We start from the raw sequence: 13,836 nt of genomic DNA, 5'->3' as shown, positions 1-13,836 counted from the left end.
GAGAGACGAAGAGGGGCCACGGAGGGGCCACACCATAGGGCGGCGCGGCCCCCCTTGGCCGCGCGGCCCCGTGGTGTGGGGCCCCCGTGCCGCCTCTTGACCTACCCTTCCGCCTACAAATAGCCTCCGTGACGAAACCCCCAGCACCGAGAGCCACGATACGGAAAACCTTCCGCAGACGCCGTCGCCGCCGATCCCATCTCGGGGATCCAGGAGATCGCCTCCGGCACCCCGCCGGAGAGGGGAATCATCTCCCGGAGGACTCTACGCCGCCATGGTCGCCTCCGGTGTGATGTGTGAGTAGTCTACCCCCGGACTATGGGTCCATAGCAGTAGCTAGATGGTTGTCTTCTCCTCATTGTGCTTCATTGTTGGATCTTGTGAGCTGCCTAACATGATCAAGATCATCTATCTCGTAATTCTATATGTTGTGTTTGTCGGGATCCGATGGATAGAGAATACTATGTCATGTTAATTATCAAGTTATTATACATGTGTTGTTTATGATCTTGCATGCTCTCCGTTTCTAGTAGAGGCTCGGCCAAGTTTTTACTTTTAACTCCAAGAGGGAGTACTTATGCTCGATAGTGGGTTCATGCCTGCATTGACACCTGGGACAGTGACATAAAGTTCTAAGGTTGTGTTGTGCTGTTGCCACTAGGGATAAAACATTGATGCTATGTTCGAGGATGTAGTTATTGATTACATTACGCACCATACTTAATGCAATTGTCTGTTGCTTTGCAACTTAATACTGGAGGGGGTTCGGACGATAACCCGAAGGTGGACTTTTTAGGCATAGATGCAGTTGGATGGCGGTCTATGTACTTTGTCGTAATGCCCAATTAAATCTCACTATACTTATCATGTCATGTATGTGCATTGTTATGCCCTCTCTATTTGTCAATTGCCCGACCGTAATTTGTTCACCCAACATGCTTTTATCTTATGGGAGAGACACCTCTAGTGAACTCGTGGACCCCGGTCCATTCTTTAATACCGAAATACAAATCTGCTGCAATACTTGTTTTACTATTTTCTCTCGCAAACAATCATCTTCCACACAATACGGTTAATCCTTTGTTACAGCAAGCCGGTGAGATTGACAACCTCACCGTTTCGTTGGGGCAAAGTACTTTGGTTGTGTTGTGCAGGTTCCACGTTGGCGCCGGAATCTCCGGTGTTGCGCCGCACTACATCCCGCCGCCATCAACCTTCAACGTGCTTCTTGGCTCCTCCCGGTTCGATAAACCTTGGTTTCTTTCTCGAGGGAAAACTTGCTGCTGTGCGCATCATACCTTCCTCTTGGGGTTGCCCAACGAACGTGTGAAATACACGCCATCAGCCGCTGAGGCGGGTTTGATTGTTCCGGCTCAGCTTGTACCGCCAGTTGCATTGGGTCTCCCAATGCGTAGTTATCCGCCACACGTATCATCTCCGCCAAAGTTACCGGCATGTTCCGCTGTAGCTTTTGCGACAACGGCGAACCTCTGCGGCATCCATTGCAAAACCAAGCTATGGCTTGCGCTTCTATCACCCCTTCACAGGAGTTTCTAATGGAGTTCCACCGGGTCAGGTAATCCCGGTCTGTTTCCTGCGGGCGCTGCACGCACAAAGCGAGCTGCTGAGGCCTGTTGGGCCTCCGGTATGTGGTACTGAAGTTACCCACAAAAGCTTCCTCAAAGTCCAACCAACCGTTTATGCTTCCTGCCGGCAAGTTATTCAGCCAGATTCTTGCCGGTCCCACCAGAAACGTTGGCATAATTCTCACGGCCCAACGCCGGTTTCCTCCTCCAGCTACGGTTCCTCCGCCGCCAGCGACGTATACCGCGGTCACGTAATCCGCGAGCTAATCTTCCGGCTTAGTGGTGCCATCATATGTTTTGGTGTCACGGGGCAACTGGAAGTTGCGAACTGGTGGTTCCTCTTTCATGATCCTTGGGCCAAAACACTTTGGACCCGGAGGACCCTCTGCCTCGCTCATTTCAGACAAATACACTCTATCCAGACGGTGCCTCGCATCCCGTTCCGGCAGGTGTCTTTCTCCCACACGTTCTCCCAACGGGTTCCGGTAAGCTGTGAGTCTCGTCGAATCAGCTTCATCGTATCGTTTCGGTACCGCGGCCCTTGTCTGCCGGTACCTTGGGGGAAGTGTTTCCTCCTCTTCGTACGCTGCCCTTGCAGCTCGATAATTTTGCCCGGTTTCATGTCTACCGGCATGATTGTTTCCGGCATAGCCTCCTCTGGCGTAGCCTCGATCTGCCCCTTGCCTTTTTCTATCGGCATCATGTTGCTCGGCTTGTTGCTTTCCGGCAAGAACCGGATCATACACAGTCATCTGATGTGCATTCATCTCTTTTTCTCTTCTTCTGTCCGGATGGGGGGACGATGCCTGCCCATGGGACTTGCTTCCGGCATTCTTTGTTGAACTCGCGGATTTCGAGGCCACTGCCTTGTTCAGCCTAGCGAGCTGCTCAGTGTTTTGCTGCTCGATGGTTTCAAGCAACTCTCTTACACGCTCTTGCTGTTTTGCCAAAGCATCTCCGGTAAGCGAATCACACAGCTCTACTGCAGCCTTAGCAGCTTTTATGGTTTTATCCGGGCTACTGTACTTAGGTTTTTCTACGATGCTCACAGATGCAGAAGTACTTTTGCCGGCAAGAATTTCCTTACGCAAATCCTGATCTAGATTGCGAGCCTTAAGCCGGTTTTCCGGCATCCTAGCAGCATGAGCGCTAACAGAAGCAAAGCCATGGGCAGCGTTGTACTCACGTAGGGTTAGGTTCAGCTCGCGCTGCGCCCGGACGATGTCGGCGCCGTTCGCGAGCAGCCTCTGGCGTTGTGCCTCCAGCTCCGCCTGAGCCGCTGCCGGGTCGATGTTCTGCGCGATGGACGTCGCCAGCACGTTCATCGCCGCTTGGAGTGGTGTCTCCGGTGGTGCGGAAGATGCTCCCGCAGCGCCTGCGTTGCGCTCCAGCGGTGGCTTGGCCGCACGGGTCGATGCCGCGCGACCGGCACCTTCGTCCACAGCCTCCTTGCCCGCGTCAACCGCGCCAGCCATCATCACCTCGACGCTGCCGGCGGCGCGGCCAGCACAGAGCCACCTTGGTGGATCCGGCGCCACCAGCACCGGCGAGAGGCGCTGGCCCACAGGGATAGTGCCGAAGTAAACGCAGTGGCTGCCGAACTCGATGATGCGGCCGTTCTTGGGGAAGATGCCGTCGTATGCGAAGCATCCCGCGTTGTCGTTGATGAAGTCCATGGAGTAGATGCGCTGCACCAGCGCTGACACGGTCCGCTGGCCTGCGACGTCGAGGATGCCCGCCCGAATGTGAACTCCAGCAAGCGCCACTTCATGCCCCACGGTGGGCGCCAACTGTCGTCGTGGTGAATGCGACGGATGCCATAGGATGGCTTAAGTTGGGGCCGAATGGACGCTAGAGGATTCGGGGGAGGGTTTGTGATCAGATGGGATGAAATTCTGGATGCTTTCCTCAAGAACTTAGCCAAGGCTAGAGATAGAAGAAGAAAGACACAAGGAAGAACTCGCTCTAGATCTTTCTCTTCATTGATCTTAACATGGTACAGGTTTGTGCTTACAGGATTTATCTCTCTGTTGATCGTCTAATATCTCTCTGCCCGCGTACGGGTGTGCCCCCTCTCCTTATATAGGGGAGAGGGTGGCTTACAGGGGAAGAAACCCTAATGGCATCTTTGACTAGACAAACTACTTTACAAAGTTACTTTAATCATAGATGACGCCGGGGTCTTCTTTAATCAGGGAGGCTGACGTCCTCCGGCTTCTTTCAGCGTCATCCTCTTCTTTATCGTCAGGCCTTCGTTTAAAGCCTTTGCTTAGCTCATCTTTGTCCTCTAGCTCTGGAGAGAATCTTTGACCAGTCCTGCCGACGTGCTACAGTGCACTTCTTACCGGTAGCCCGGTGTCTTCTTTATCCGGTTCCGGTATACCCCTATTGGGGATACCGGCTTAGCTTTACTCAGCCAAACGCTTAACTTCGTGTTCCGGTATAAACATTAAACCGGTATCTTGATGGCTCAAACCATCCGGTTTGGCATGCCTTTGGCATACCGGGGGTCATCCCCCCAACACACACCGGGGAGCTATTTTTACACCATTACACCTTCCACCACACTTTCACAGATATCATAGGTCCACATGCAAGATTTGGTGGGATTCCGGTGCTCCGGCGGTCATTATACTCCCCCCCCCCCCCAAAACAGCGGTATGTGTGCCCCGGTGGGTCTACACCATAGATTTCTCCACGCGAGGTTTCACCAATGTACTTTTTCATAGTTTTAGGTTTGTTTAGAATATATACACATGGAAAGCCAAGCTTAAAACCCTTTGGCACATGGTAGCCTCCATTTCTCCTCCTCTCGTCCTCTCTTCCACTTCTCCTCCTCTCATCTACTTCTCCTCCGACGACGACGACGACGACCTTCTCCTCCGGTGACCTCCTCCTCCTCCTCATCCTCCTCCTCCTCCTCCTCCAGCGACCTTCTCCTCCGGCGACCTCCTCCTCCTCATCCGGCGACCTTCTCCTCCGGCGACCTCCTCCTCCTCCTCCTCCTCTGGCGACCTCCTCCTCCTCGACCTCCGTCCTCTTCCTCCTCCTCAACCTCCGGCCAGCCTCCTCCACCTTCGGCCGGCCTCCTCCTCCTCCTCATCCCACCCACCACCTCCGGTCGGCCTCCTCCTCCTCCTCCACCCACCTCAACTCACCCCACCACCCACCCACGTCCAGCAAATTTTTTTAAAAAAATCCGGCGAAATTCCGGCGGTCCCAAATCTAGATCTGGCCGCCTTTTTAAAAAAAATTCAAAAAAAAAAATAGTGGCACACCACCGATGTTTGCGCCAATAAAAGTTTTCTGTGGCGCATACCTGGCTGGTGCGCCACAGAATGGCGCATGGCCTGGTGTTCTATGGCGCATCAGCTCATGCGCCATAGAATATGGTTTTAGATGCGCCACAAATGAGCTTTTTCCTACTATGGCTAGCCTGAGTAGTCTTATGGTAGATGCATTAGTACGAGGACAGTACAAATTAATAAATGTTTCACCCCTCGTTTCATATTATAGTTGTAATATTAGTTGTAACTAATTAAATTATTCACAATAAAGGCATCATAGGTAATATCATCTAACATGAATGAAAACAAGCTGATGTGCTCCTATAACTAACTAGTAAGCGTGCACGTGCAACGCACGTTTTGAATACAAATATCATTAATTACTTTATTATCTTAACAGTAAGAATCACTCGACAAGGTTTTGGTGATGTAGTGAGTGTTTCATCCATTCTATCACCTAGGCAAAGACAATATTAGCATTGCACTGACCGCCACCTCCATTCCTAACTTGTGAGTCGACATGGTGAGTGGTCTCACGAGTGCCACCACCAATATACATGCAAGGAACCTCCAGGGACGGAGCCAAGGGGGGACGAGCGGGGGCGAGACCCCCCCTGATGATCTCGTTTTCCTGTGATAGCGATCAGCGATAGGATAAATTTTGGGCTTAAAGGCTTAGTTCGCCCCCCCCCCTGTGGCCCCTGTAGTTCTTTAACACACCGTGAAGCCATCCAAGCCCATCTTCAATTAAGGCTAAACCCAACAGTAAATACCCCTATGGAAGAGAAAGGAGCTAGGATAGCAGCGACATAGTTACAAGCCAACGCACGCATCGCTTCGGCTTCGGCGTATCATTTCTGCTGCCTTCAGCGGCTGTAGATACAGGACAGTTCGATATCCAATTAGCAGTCGACCTAACTATAACAATGAAACGTGAGCGGAATTGCGATCTACAGCTGCTCGGCTAGCCGGCCAGAAGATCAGTATGAGTGGCGATGGGGAGGTAATTAAGGAAAATGGTAGGTTTACTCGTCTTCAATTTTGGTCTTTTTGACAGAGTACTATTTGTTGTTAGCTGATTGGTTAAGATAATTGGTTCAACCTCTCTGGTTCATTATCTTGTTAATTCAACGTGTCTTAGATATGGAATTGTTTGACAAGCTTCATGGTCATATATTGCAACTTATTCTTACAGAAATAAAGCTTTTGTGTTGTATCGAGATTCGAGACAATATTGATATGTTTTCTATATATCATATGTTATGATATTTATCCCTATATTGATATGTGTGCCTCGACAAAAAAAAACCCTCGCACATGACCAGATCTTCTTCGCCCCCCTCATGCCGAAATCCTGGCTCCGTCCCTGGGAACCTCTCAACAAATATCATGGAACCAAAAATATATGTTCAAATTATATTACTTATTATTTCCACTGAAGTATAGAATGTGTTTCTATAGAAATGAAATACTCCGTATGTAATTAAGCTATAACGTTTAAAATATATAATCAATAAGCCACAAAAATTTAATGACGTGGTACCAACATTCTAAAGATTGAACTAATCATTTATCCAGAACCTGAAACACTCTTTTTTAAATTTGTTTGATTCACCAGAATTAACTACAAATTTCTCAATACATTGATAGAAAAAATGAACGTGCCATCTATGTACAAACATAACCTTAAACACCACAAATGCAACCTAGGACTTTGCATCTACATATATGAGAGCTTGCACAGGAAAGAGCAGCATACATAAGTTACTGCCAATATTAGAATCCATGTTGCTAAACATACATTATTGTAAATCAGTTGCACAAAGATAGAAAAAATAAGAGAAATATGAAACAGAAAAGATCCATGCATCTTCTCATCTATCATCATAGCACAAACACAAACTACAAGGGTAGTATGAGAAAAAGTGTTCACAATTCCATTTGAAGTAAGTGCATATAGTATAGCTTGAGCCATGCAGAATAATAATAAAGCAGGACAAAACAATATTGACAAATGCAAATTTATATTACTTGGAAAGTCATGTAACCAAGTCCAACCAATTTCTGCAAGGGGAATACATGAATTTAGCAAACAGATAAATCCTTATGCACAGATCTTTTTAGGACAATCTGTTGCTCTTAGTTAGAAAGAAAAAAATCACATACACTTGAACAACCATGATGTGTTATAGAATCCCTGCAAAAAAAATTCTACATCTCATTATATAGTTGGCATGTAAATAAAAAGTACAAAAGCACAACAAGCCAATTGAAACCAACAATATGATGAATCAAATAGGTGCAAAAAAAACCTCAAAAGTGGTGAATGCGAAGACCAGAAAATGTTGTAGGTTAAGCTAATGGAAGCAAACTGTACTTAGATACTGACGAAAGGTAGACAAACATATATATCCTTGGAAATCATGTTGAACTAATCATGAGCTAGAAGGCACAACACGCAGTATGGACTGATGGATGATACATCTCTTGGAAATCATGTTGAACTAATCCATATGGAACATACTGATTTTTTTACCTTAAATCAGTTTAGTGGTCTGACCAAGTTCCATAACTGATTGAAAATGTAAAATATTACATGATGGTTGTTACTTCAAATAATAAGAAACGCCCGCGAAGACCAAGTATATAGCTGCAAAGAAGCAAACCGGTGGTCATAATAAAGTGCAATGCGAATATCGTAACTTTACCTCAGGACAAGTGCCACTCCATCAGTGTGCTCGAACCTGCATAAATACATTTCAACTTCCACAACAGAAATTCATCAATAACTATGAATGTTAACTTGGTCTACAATCTAATCCCCACTGTGGAGATTATTACATTTAACTGCGCAATACTACGAATCTATACATGCCATCAAATAATATATCAATTGGTCTCCATTCTTATCCCAAATATCAGAACCTAGTAGAACAAAACTTGCGCCTGCAGCATGGCATTTCAAACGAATTTTCTTAAACGTCTGGGTTTTGTTTTCAAGCTCTTCTAGCCTATGCAAGCCTTATGAAAACATGTCAGCTCAGCAAACATATAAATAAATATAGTAGAATAATAAGCTAGACACCGGTAAATCATTATGTAGCCACGAAGTAACTTAACTCGCATTAATCATCTGCGTGTGGTGGCCGCAGAGTGAAGCGCAAGGGGCAACAGGGGGCGGCACCCACGGAACTACGACGACCAGGTCTGCTTCGCCATTTTCCAATGCAATGATCATTGGGAGCATGGTTATGGAAATTGCACATCATATTGCACATTTGTCATTGTGAAGTAGCAGGCTTTGATAACCCTGCTTATCTTTGATACATATACATTAAAGTTAGGTTCAGAGGAACACAAAGATAACCGAAATGCACAATTCAGATCGAGGTAAACAGTTTGTTGACAGCTGATACCTGTAAGTTACCTTGTGTTAAGCCAGACAATTAAGAACTTCTCTTGGTGAGATCTCCAAGAATACCACGTGGTGGATTAGTTCTTCCAAGATCTGCCCGTACATGGATAACGGCATAAAGTTGTCATGATAAATATGGATGTACGGACCACTAATTCATACTCCGTATTCCCCATTTGAATTTGAGTACCTCAAACCTGAATTTTTATTTTGCAGTAACAATGGAGTACAGTACAACCATCATGGTTGATTGGACATGATCTCCGGAGGTGTCACTCGCCGTTGAGTTGGTGCGCCGGACTCTGGTCGTCAATGTGTGCTAGCAAGTCCGTTAGGACTGGTGTCCCCGCCGTCTTGGACATGGATGAAGCCGAGGTACTGGTACTATAGCCAGGCATTCGACCTTGGCGGTCGGATAGAGATGCCGGCTGCATTGCATCGGGGCCAAGAGGGCGTGAAGTGCTATTGGAGGGAGAGGACAAAGCGGGCTGCGGCGGCTATCACCCCATCCTCGGCGACGCTTTCGTCTCCATGCCGACGAGGACGTGGCCTCCAGACATGGCTAAGAAGGTTGGCCTCCACGGCAACCTACTTCTGGGAGCGGCGAGTGGAAGACGAAGGTTCACCAGATCGCATTAGTCGCTCCGCGTGTGGTGGCTGCAGAGTGGAGATCAAGGGGCAGGAGGCGGCGGCGTCTACGGAGGTGGCGGCTAGGTCTGCTTCGTTGAGGTGTGTTTTGCGTGCGGGATCGGTTTGTGGCTTAATTTTCGGATCTAAACAGAGGAGGTGATCAGCGAGGTTGTTTAGGCTGACATTTGTTGAATGTAATTGAGCAATAGGAATAGGAAGGTGCCTAAATTTCAGGGAGGACGGGGAGGGGGAGAAAGAACCATTGTGGACCGTGTGATGCAAGTAGGTGGACGTCTCGGATTCAATTTTCCTACGCAACTTCGTGACTTTATAAGTAGTAGAGAAGAGATGATACGAGAATGGTATCGTAGGTAGATGTCCTATCATAACACGTACAACTAAAAAATAATAAATAAATCTTGTACATAATTTTGCATTGATATTTCACAAATCAATAAATATAAGAAGTCTCTAATACTACTACATAATAGCATGTATTATAAAGATAGTATCCCACACCAGTATCATATGCATGGTAATGCCATATAATACTATGAATTAGGACTAGTTTTAGTTATCCATCCGATCTATTAAAAGTGTTAGGACTTCAGCTTAAATCTAGATTGGACAAATTTAAACAAACTGTGGAGAGTACAAAGTTGGTCATATACATTTTGAAAAAATTACTACGTGATAGACAAGGCTGTCCCAGTCAACAAGAAGGTTGGAGAAAATTAAAATGAGCCAATAAAAGAAGATTACTAAACACGGTCCACAACCATAGTACTGTACTGAACTACTGATAGACAAGGAAGGTCCGAAACTAACCGGACAAAAAGCTGGAAACGGAAAACCTAAAATGAGCTCACAAAAATCTGACCTAAGGCGAAATGAAAAATCATCTAACTGGTGATTAGACACTCCCTTAATTTCAATTTAGACTGGATAAATTTAAACTAAACCTGACACTTATTATGCGGAGGGAGCAAGTACAAAGTTCGTAACTGAATCTAATTCTGTCCGTCACAGCTGTAGTCTCCAGCAGCAAACATGTCCTCAGGGTAGAACCCAGCGACAATTTGCCTCCGGGCAAACCACCTGCCATCCATGGCCTCCCAACATCGGATCGCCTGGTCCAGGGACGCGTACTCCAGGAACACCTTCCCGGCTCCGGCGACCACCGGATCATCAGCACCAGGGCCAGGCCGCGGGATCACGGCCTTCACCAGGTCCCCGAACCTGCGCGCCTCATCCGAGACATCTTCCACCAACTGCTGGTACTCGTCGTCGGCTTGGAGCTGGTCCAGCGAGAGCATCTCGGCAAGGCGCACCACCCTCGTCGCTCCTTCGACTTCGAGAGGCTCGGGTGACCACCGGCGACCATCATACCGCTCGGGTCGGTCATCGGTGCTTGCGTCTGGACAGTGGTGCTGAGGTGCAGCGCATGGCCTGCTGTAGAGGAGCAGGGTGGACGGTGTGCCGTCGGGTTCCGTGACGTACTGACACTGAATACGGATCGGAGTCCACCCCTGCAGCACGCAACGCAAGATTAAGTTTTTTTGCGAATTGCTTAAACAACATCGAAGCACAAAATTCCCCAGTTTAATTAGCAGTCGCCTAACATGCAGACAAGCAGATCTGAAGCCATGATTGTGCAATTCGAATCGATCAACCCATAAATAAACAAAAAAAATCCTCAATTTTCGAGTAGATCAAGGAAGGGATCGGGGACGCAAACCTCCGGGGGGTCCTGACCGTCGGCCGGCGGCAAGCCAGGAGGGATCATCCTCTCCGGGGTTGGCCTTCTCGTTGGGGGGATTTCCACGTCATCCGCGAAAACGTAGTGGCGGTTGGCCATGCGATGCGGCGGGCGGCGGGCAGCGGGCAGCGGCTTTGATCCTATATCGTCTCCGGTGGAGGAGACGGGCCGTTCGGGCTAATAAACTGGCCACCACTAGGCCACATCCGAGTCCAACTTCCCCTAGCCGGGCCTGGATGCGGGTGTTTTTTTTTCGTGCGGAGAAACACTGACCCACACACACTCACAAATACGGCATAGACACTACACCTTGTGAGCATCCGAGAGGCTGTTCTAGCAGGTATTTAGATTGACCAACTTAGCATAAAATTTTGATATCAGCGGAAACTTCACCTCCCACCGAAAAAAAATTCAGCTTAATGAAACACTGAAATAAGTAACAAGTATATGTCCGCCTTCAATTTTGGATGATTGAATTTAAAATATACCAAAATACAAAGATCGAGTTGGCGGTCATCACCGAACGCCCACCCCTACTCCTAACCATCCAACTATATGTTGGTTCTCATGTGAATCTAGATGCAACCCGGGGGTGGATGTTGGACCACCGACACAACCTGTGTAGTAGTAGTATTTGCCAGCTAAGACATTATCTAAAACATGATAAGTAGTAGGCTCGCCTCTCTAAAAAGGTAATTTATAAGGCGTTTGGGGCCAAAACGCAGTTCTACAATAGGTGATCTATACTTATTTGGTGATGCAAAAAAAAATAGAGCCAGCCCAAAATTTTGCTCCCATGTGCTGCAAATATGCGACACTGCGTGGTTGCCACGATAGAAATCCCCTCCAGAAGTGCATAGCCGACCGGCCGCCATATGGAAATTTCATTTTAGCCCCTGGCCTTGGTGCGACCTCCCTGACTATCGTCGTCAAAAACTTAACTTGCGCAATCGTTAGTCATTGTTGCCTGATGCGTTCCCTCCTCCTCCCCACCCCCACTGCTCTAGCCTCTAGGTGACCGATGTAATCCCTTCTGCCAATCTGAATTGGGTCCTGGTGATGTGCGGCCGCCGTTCTATTCCAGATCTTCGCCGCGTGACCCTCAATCCATTCTAGAGCTCCGCCGCCCCGTCGAATTGATGGTCGAGGAGGTGTCACACAACCCTCCCATCACTACTAGGAAAACAGCTTATCAGTGGCGCACCTGTTTTGCTTATCAGTGGCGCACTAGTGTTGCGCACTAATATCACACCACTGCTAACTTTTAGTAGTGGCACACTAGTGGTGCGGCACTAGTAACCCATATATCAATGGCGCACCAAGTGATGCGCCACTACTAACGCGTTATGATGCGCCACTACTTTAAGCTATGGTGCGCCACTACATTAAGCTACGATGCGCCACTACCAACGATTATATTAAAAATAAAAAACCGCCACAGGCCTGCGTGTGGCAGGCGGAATCTATGCTCACCCGTTTCAGAAATATACCTTTGTTATATTACTAGTAAATATGCTCGTGCGTTGCAACGGGAAAGGGACATTTTAAGTCGTGGACATAATTTTAGCACAAAACAGTGTGTAAGTGCGCCACCACGATCTCCTCCTCTCGCCGCTTCTCCGCAAGAGTCAGTAGTGCTAGGATCAGGTATCACCATCTCATCCTATCGATCATCCACTTCAACACCATGAAGCCAAGACCTTTGTCGGCCACATCATACTGTAAACATAATGGCTACATACCAACTGCATTGTTACAGAAATAATGTATAATCCATTTAAGCTGTGAGAAATGATCATTATAATTCATGAGCATGTGTAAATGAACATTTGATCGATGATTTGCATAAATAAAATATCCATACACAAATAATGTATTATTACATGTGTGTCAGCAAACATAAATAAATATGATAAGGCTTCCCTAGTGTTCATTTCTTCTAAGGTCATACGTTGCGTATGACCTTAGAAGAAATGTTCATTTACACAAAATGTCCTAGCTAGGTGAGATTTTTCCCTTGAACTTCAGCCTACAAAATGTAGTCAAATCATAAATATTGATTTTAGACACTCAGCAATCCAGTGAATAAGAATGCATAATGTATGGAGATAAAATAACTTCAAAGATTTACCTCGTAGTATATGCCCTTGATTCATATAAATGTCTTCGAAATGGAATTACTTCGAGAAAGATATGACTACGATTCATGCATTAACCTGCAATGTACAAAGATTCCTCCATAGTAAAAAAAACAAAATGCAAGGGCAATGTTGTATATTGGAGAGCAAAACAGTGTTTGAAAGAGGCAAACACCATATTCGTTCACATTTACTGGGATTTTTTCGGAGTATAACCTAGCTACTTTTGCAACCTTAACTTCTTGCTCGCAAACCACTTAATGGAAACACAATATAGTGGCTGTAAAGGTGGGGAAAGGCCAAGACATGGTGGCTGGATGTAATGACATTAACTTAAATCGCGTTTGCACGGTATAGATCCCGGGTTGAGTGAGGGGAATTCGTCATTCCATATCTAAAGATACCTTCGTCAGTTATGAATTCTTTATAATGCAACTGAATAACATTAGTCAACAGCAAAGCGCTAGGAAAATTATACTCATAAATACATCACCTTTTCTGGTGATCCAAGGATAAGAGTATGACCTGCTAGTGCTAGGAAAATTATACATGAGCTTGTTCAACCATCTTTATATCCATCCCATCAACTGCCAAATTTGGCATATATCTGGATCAAGTACCACAATATGTCATTAATGTGTGATTATGAAAGAACCACAAGTTAATGCAAAAAACTATAATCTCAGATGCAGCCTGTCTAACAACAATAACAATATCAAATCAGTACCAATTTAACCTATGTCACTTCTATGTCACTTCCGGTGAATAAACTCACTCAGTAATGAAAACCTTCAATCCCAAATATGAACCCAAGATTCTAATCTTGTACGAAAACGAAGGAGACTCCCAAGTTTGCACAATGCCAGGAATCGTCATGAATACTACTTCCAATCTGCTAAATCTCACACAGAAGGAAGACTACATGATGAAAAACAGATAACGTAGTATTTTAGTTTCCGGTCTTTCATACCATTCTAATTGGCCAAAGAAAGTACAATAGCCTGATGTTGGACCTGCCAAC

The 13,836-nt window shown here is 46.4% G+C and overlaps 1 protein-coding gene across 1 annotated transcript; it reads right to left on the bottom strand.

Moving 5' to 3' along the window:
* Positions 1-9,652: 9,652 nt before the first annotated feature.
* On the bottom strand, positions 9,653-10,831 carry LOC124646519 (poly(U)-binding-splicing factor half pint-like). The gene is made up of 2 exons (XM_047186625.1): positions 10,657-10,831; positions 9,653-10,447 (listed from the first exon to the last, which is right to left on the bottom strand). The coding sequence occupies exons 1-2, from the start codon at positions 10,774-10,776 to the stop codon at positions 9,929-9,931; spliced, it is 639 nt and encodes a 212-aa protein (XP_047042581.1). The 5' UTR covers positions 10,777-10,831; the 3' UTR covers positions 9,653-9,928.
* Between the last annotated feature and the right edge of the window lie 3,005 nt (positions 10,832-13,836).

Source organism: Lolium rigidum, chromosome 4, assembly GCF_022539505.1.
Source record: "Lolium rigidum isolate FL_2022 chromosome 4, APGP_CSIRO_Lrig_0.1, whole genome shotgun sequence".
NCBI lineage: Eukaryota > Viridiplantae > Streptophyta > Magnoliopsida > Poales > Poaceae > Lolium > Lolium rigidum.
The sequence above is the reverse complement of the archived record's forward strand: the minus strand, read 5'-3'. Positions and strand labels throughout refer to the sequence as shown.

What these genes read in the sequence shown, in the direction of transcription:
- LOC124646519 (XM_047186625.1), bottom strand. Translation starts at nt 10,776, where the DNA reads ATGGCCAACCGCCACTACGTTTTCGCGGATGACGTGGAAATCCCCCCA. An exon ending in ACGGTCAGGACCCCCCGGAG is followed by an intron (nt 10,448 to 10,656) that starts GTTTGCGTCCCC and finishes TGCGTGCTGCAG; the next exon opens with GGGTGGACTCCGATCCGTAT.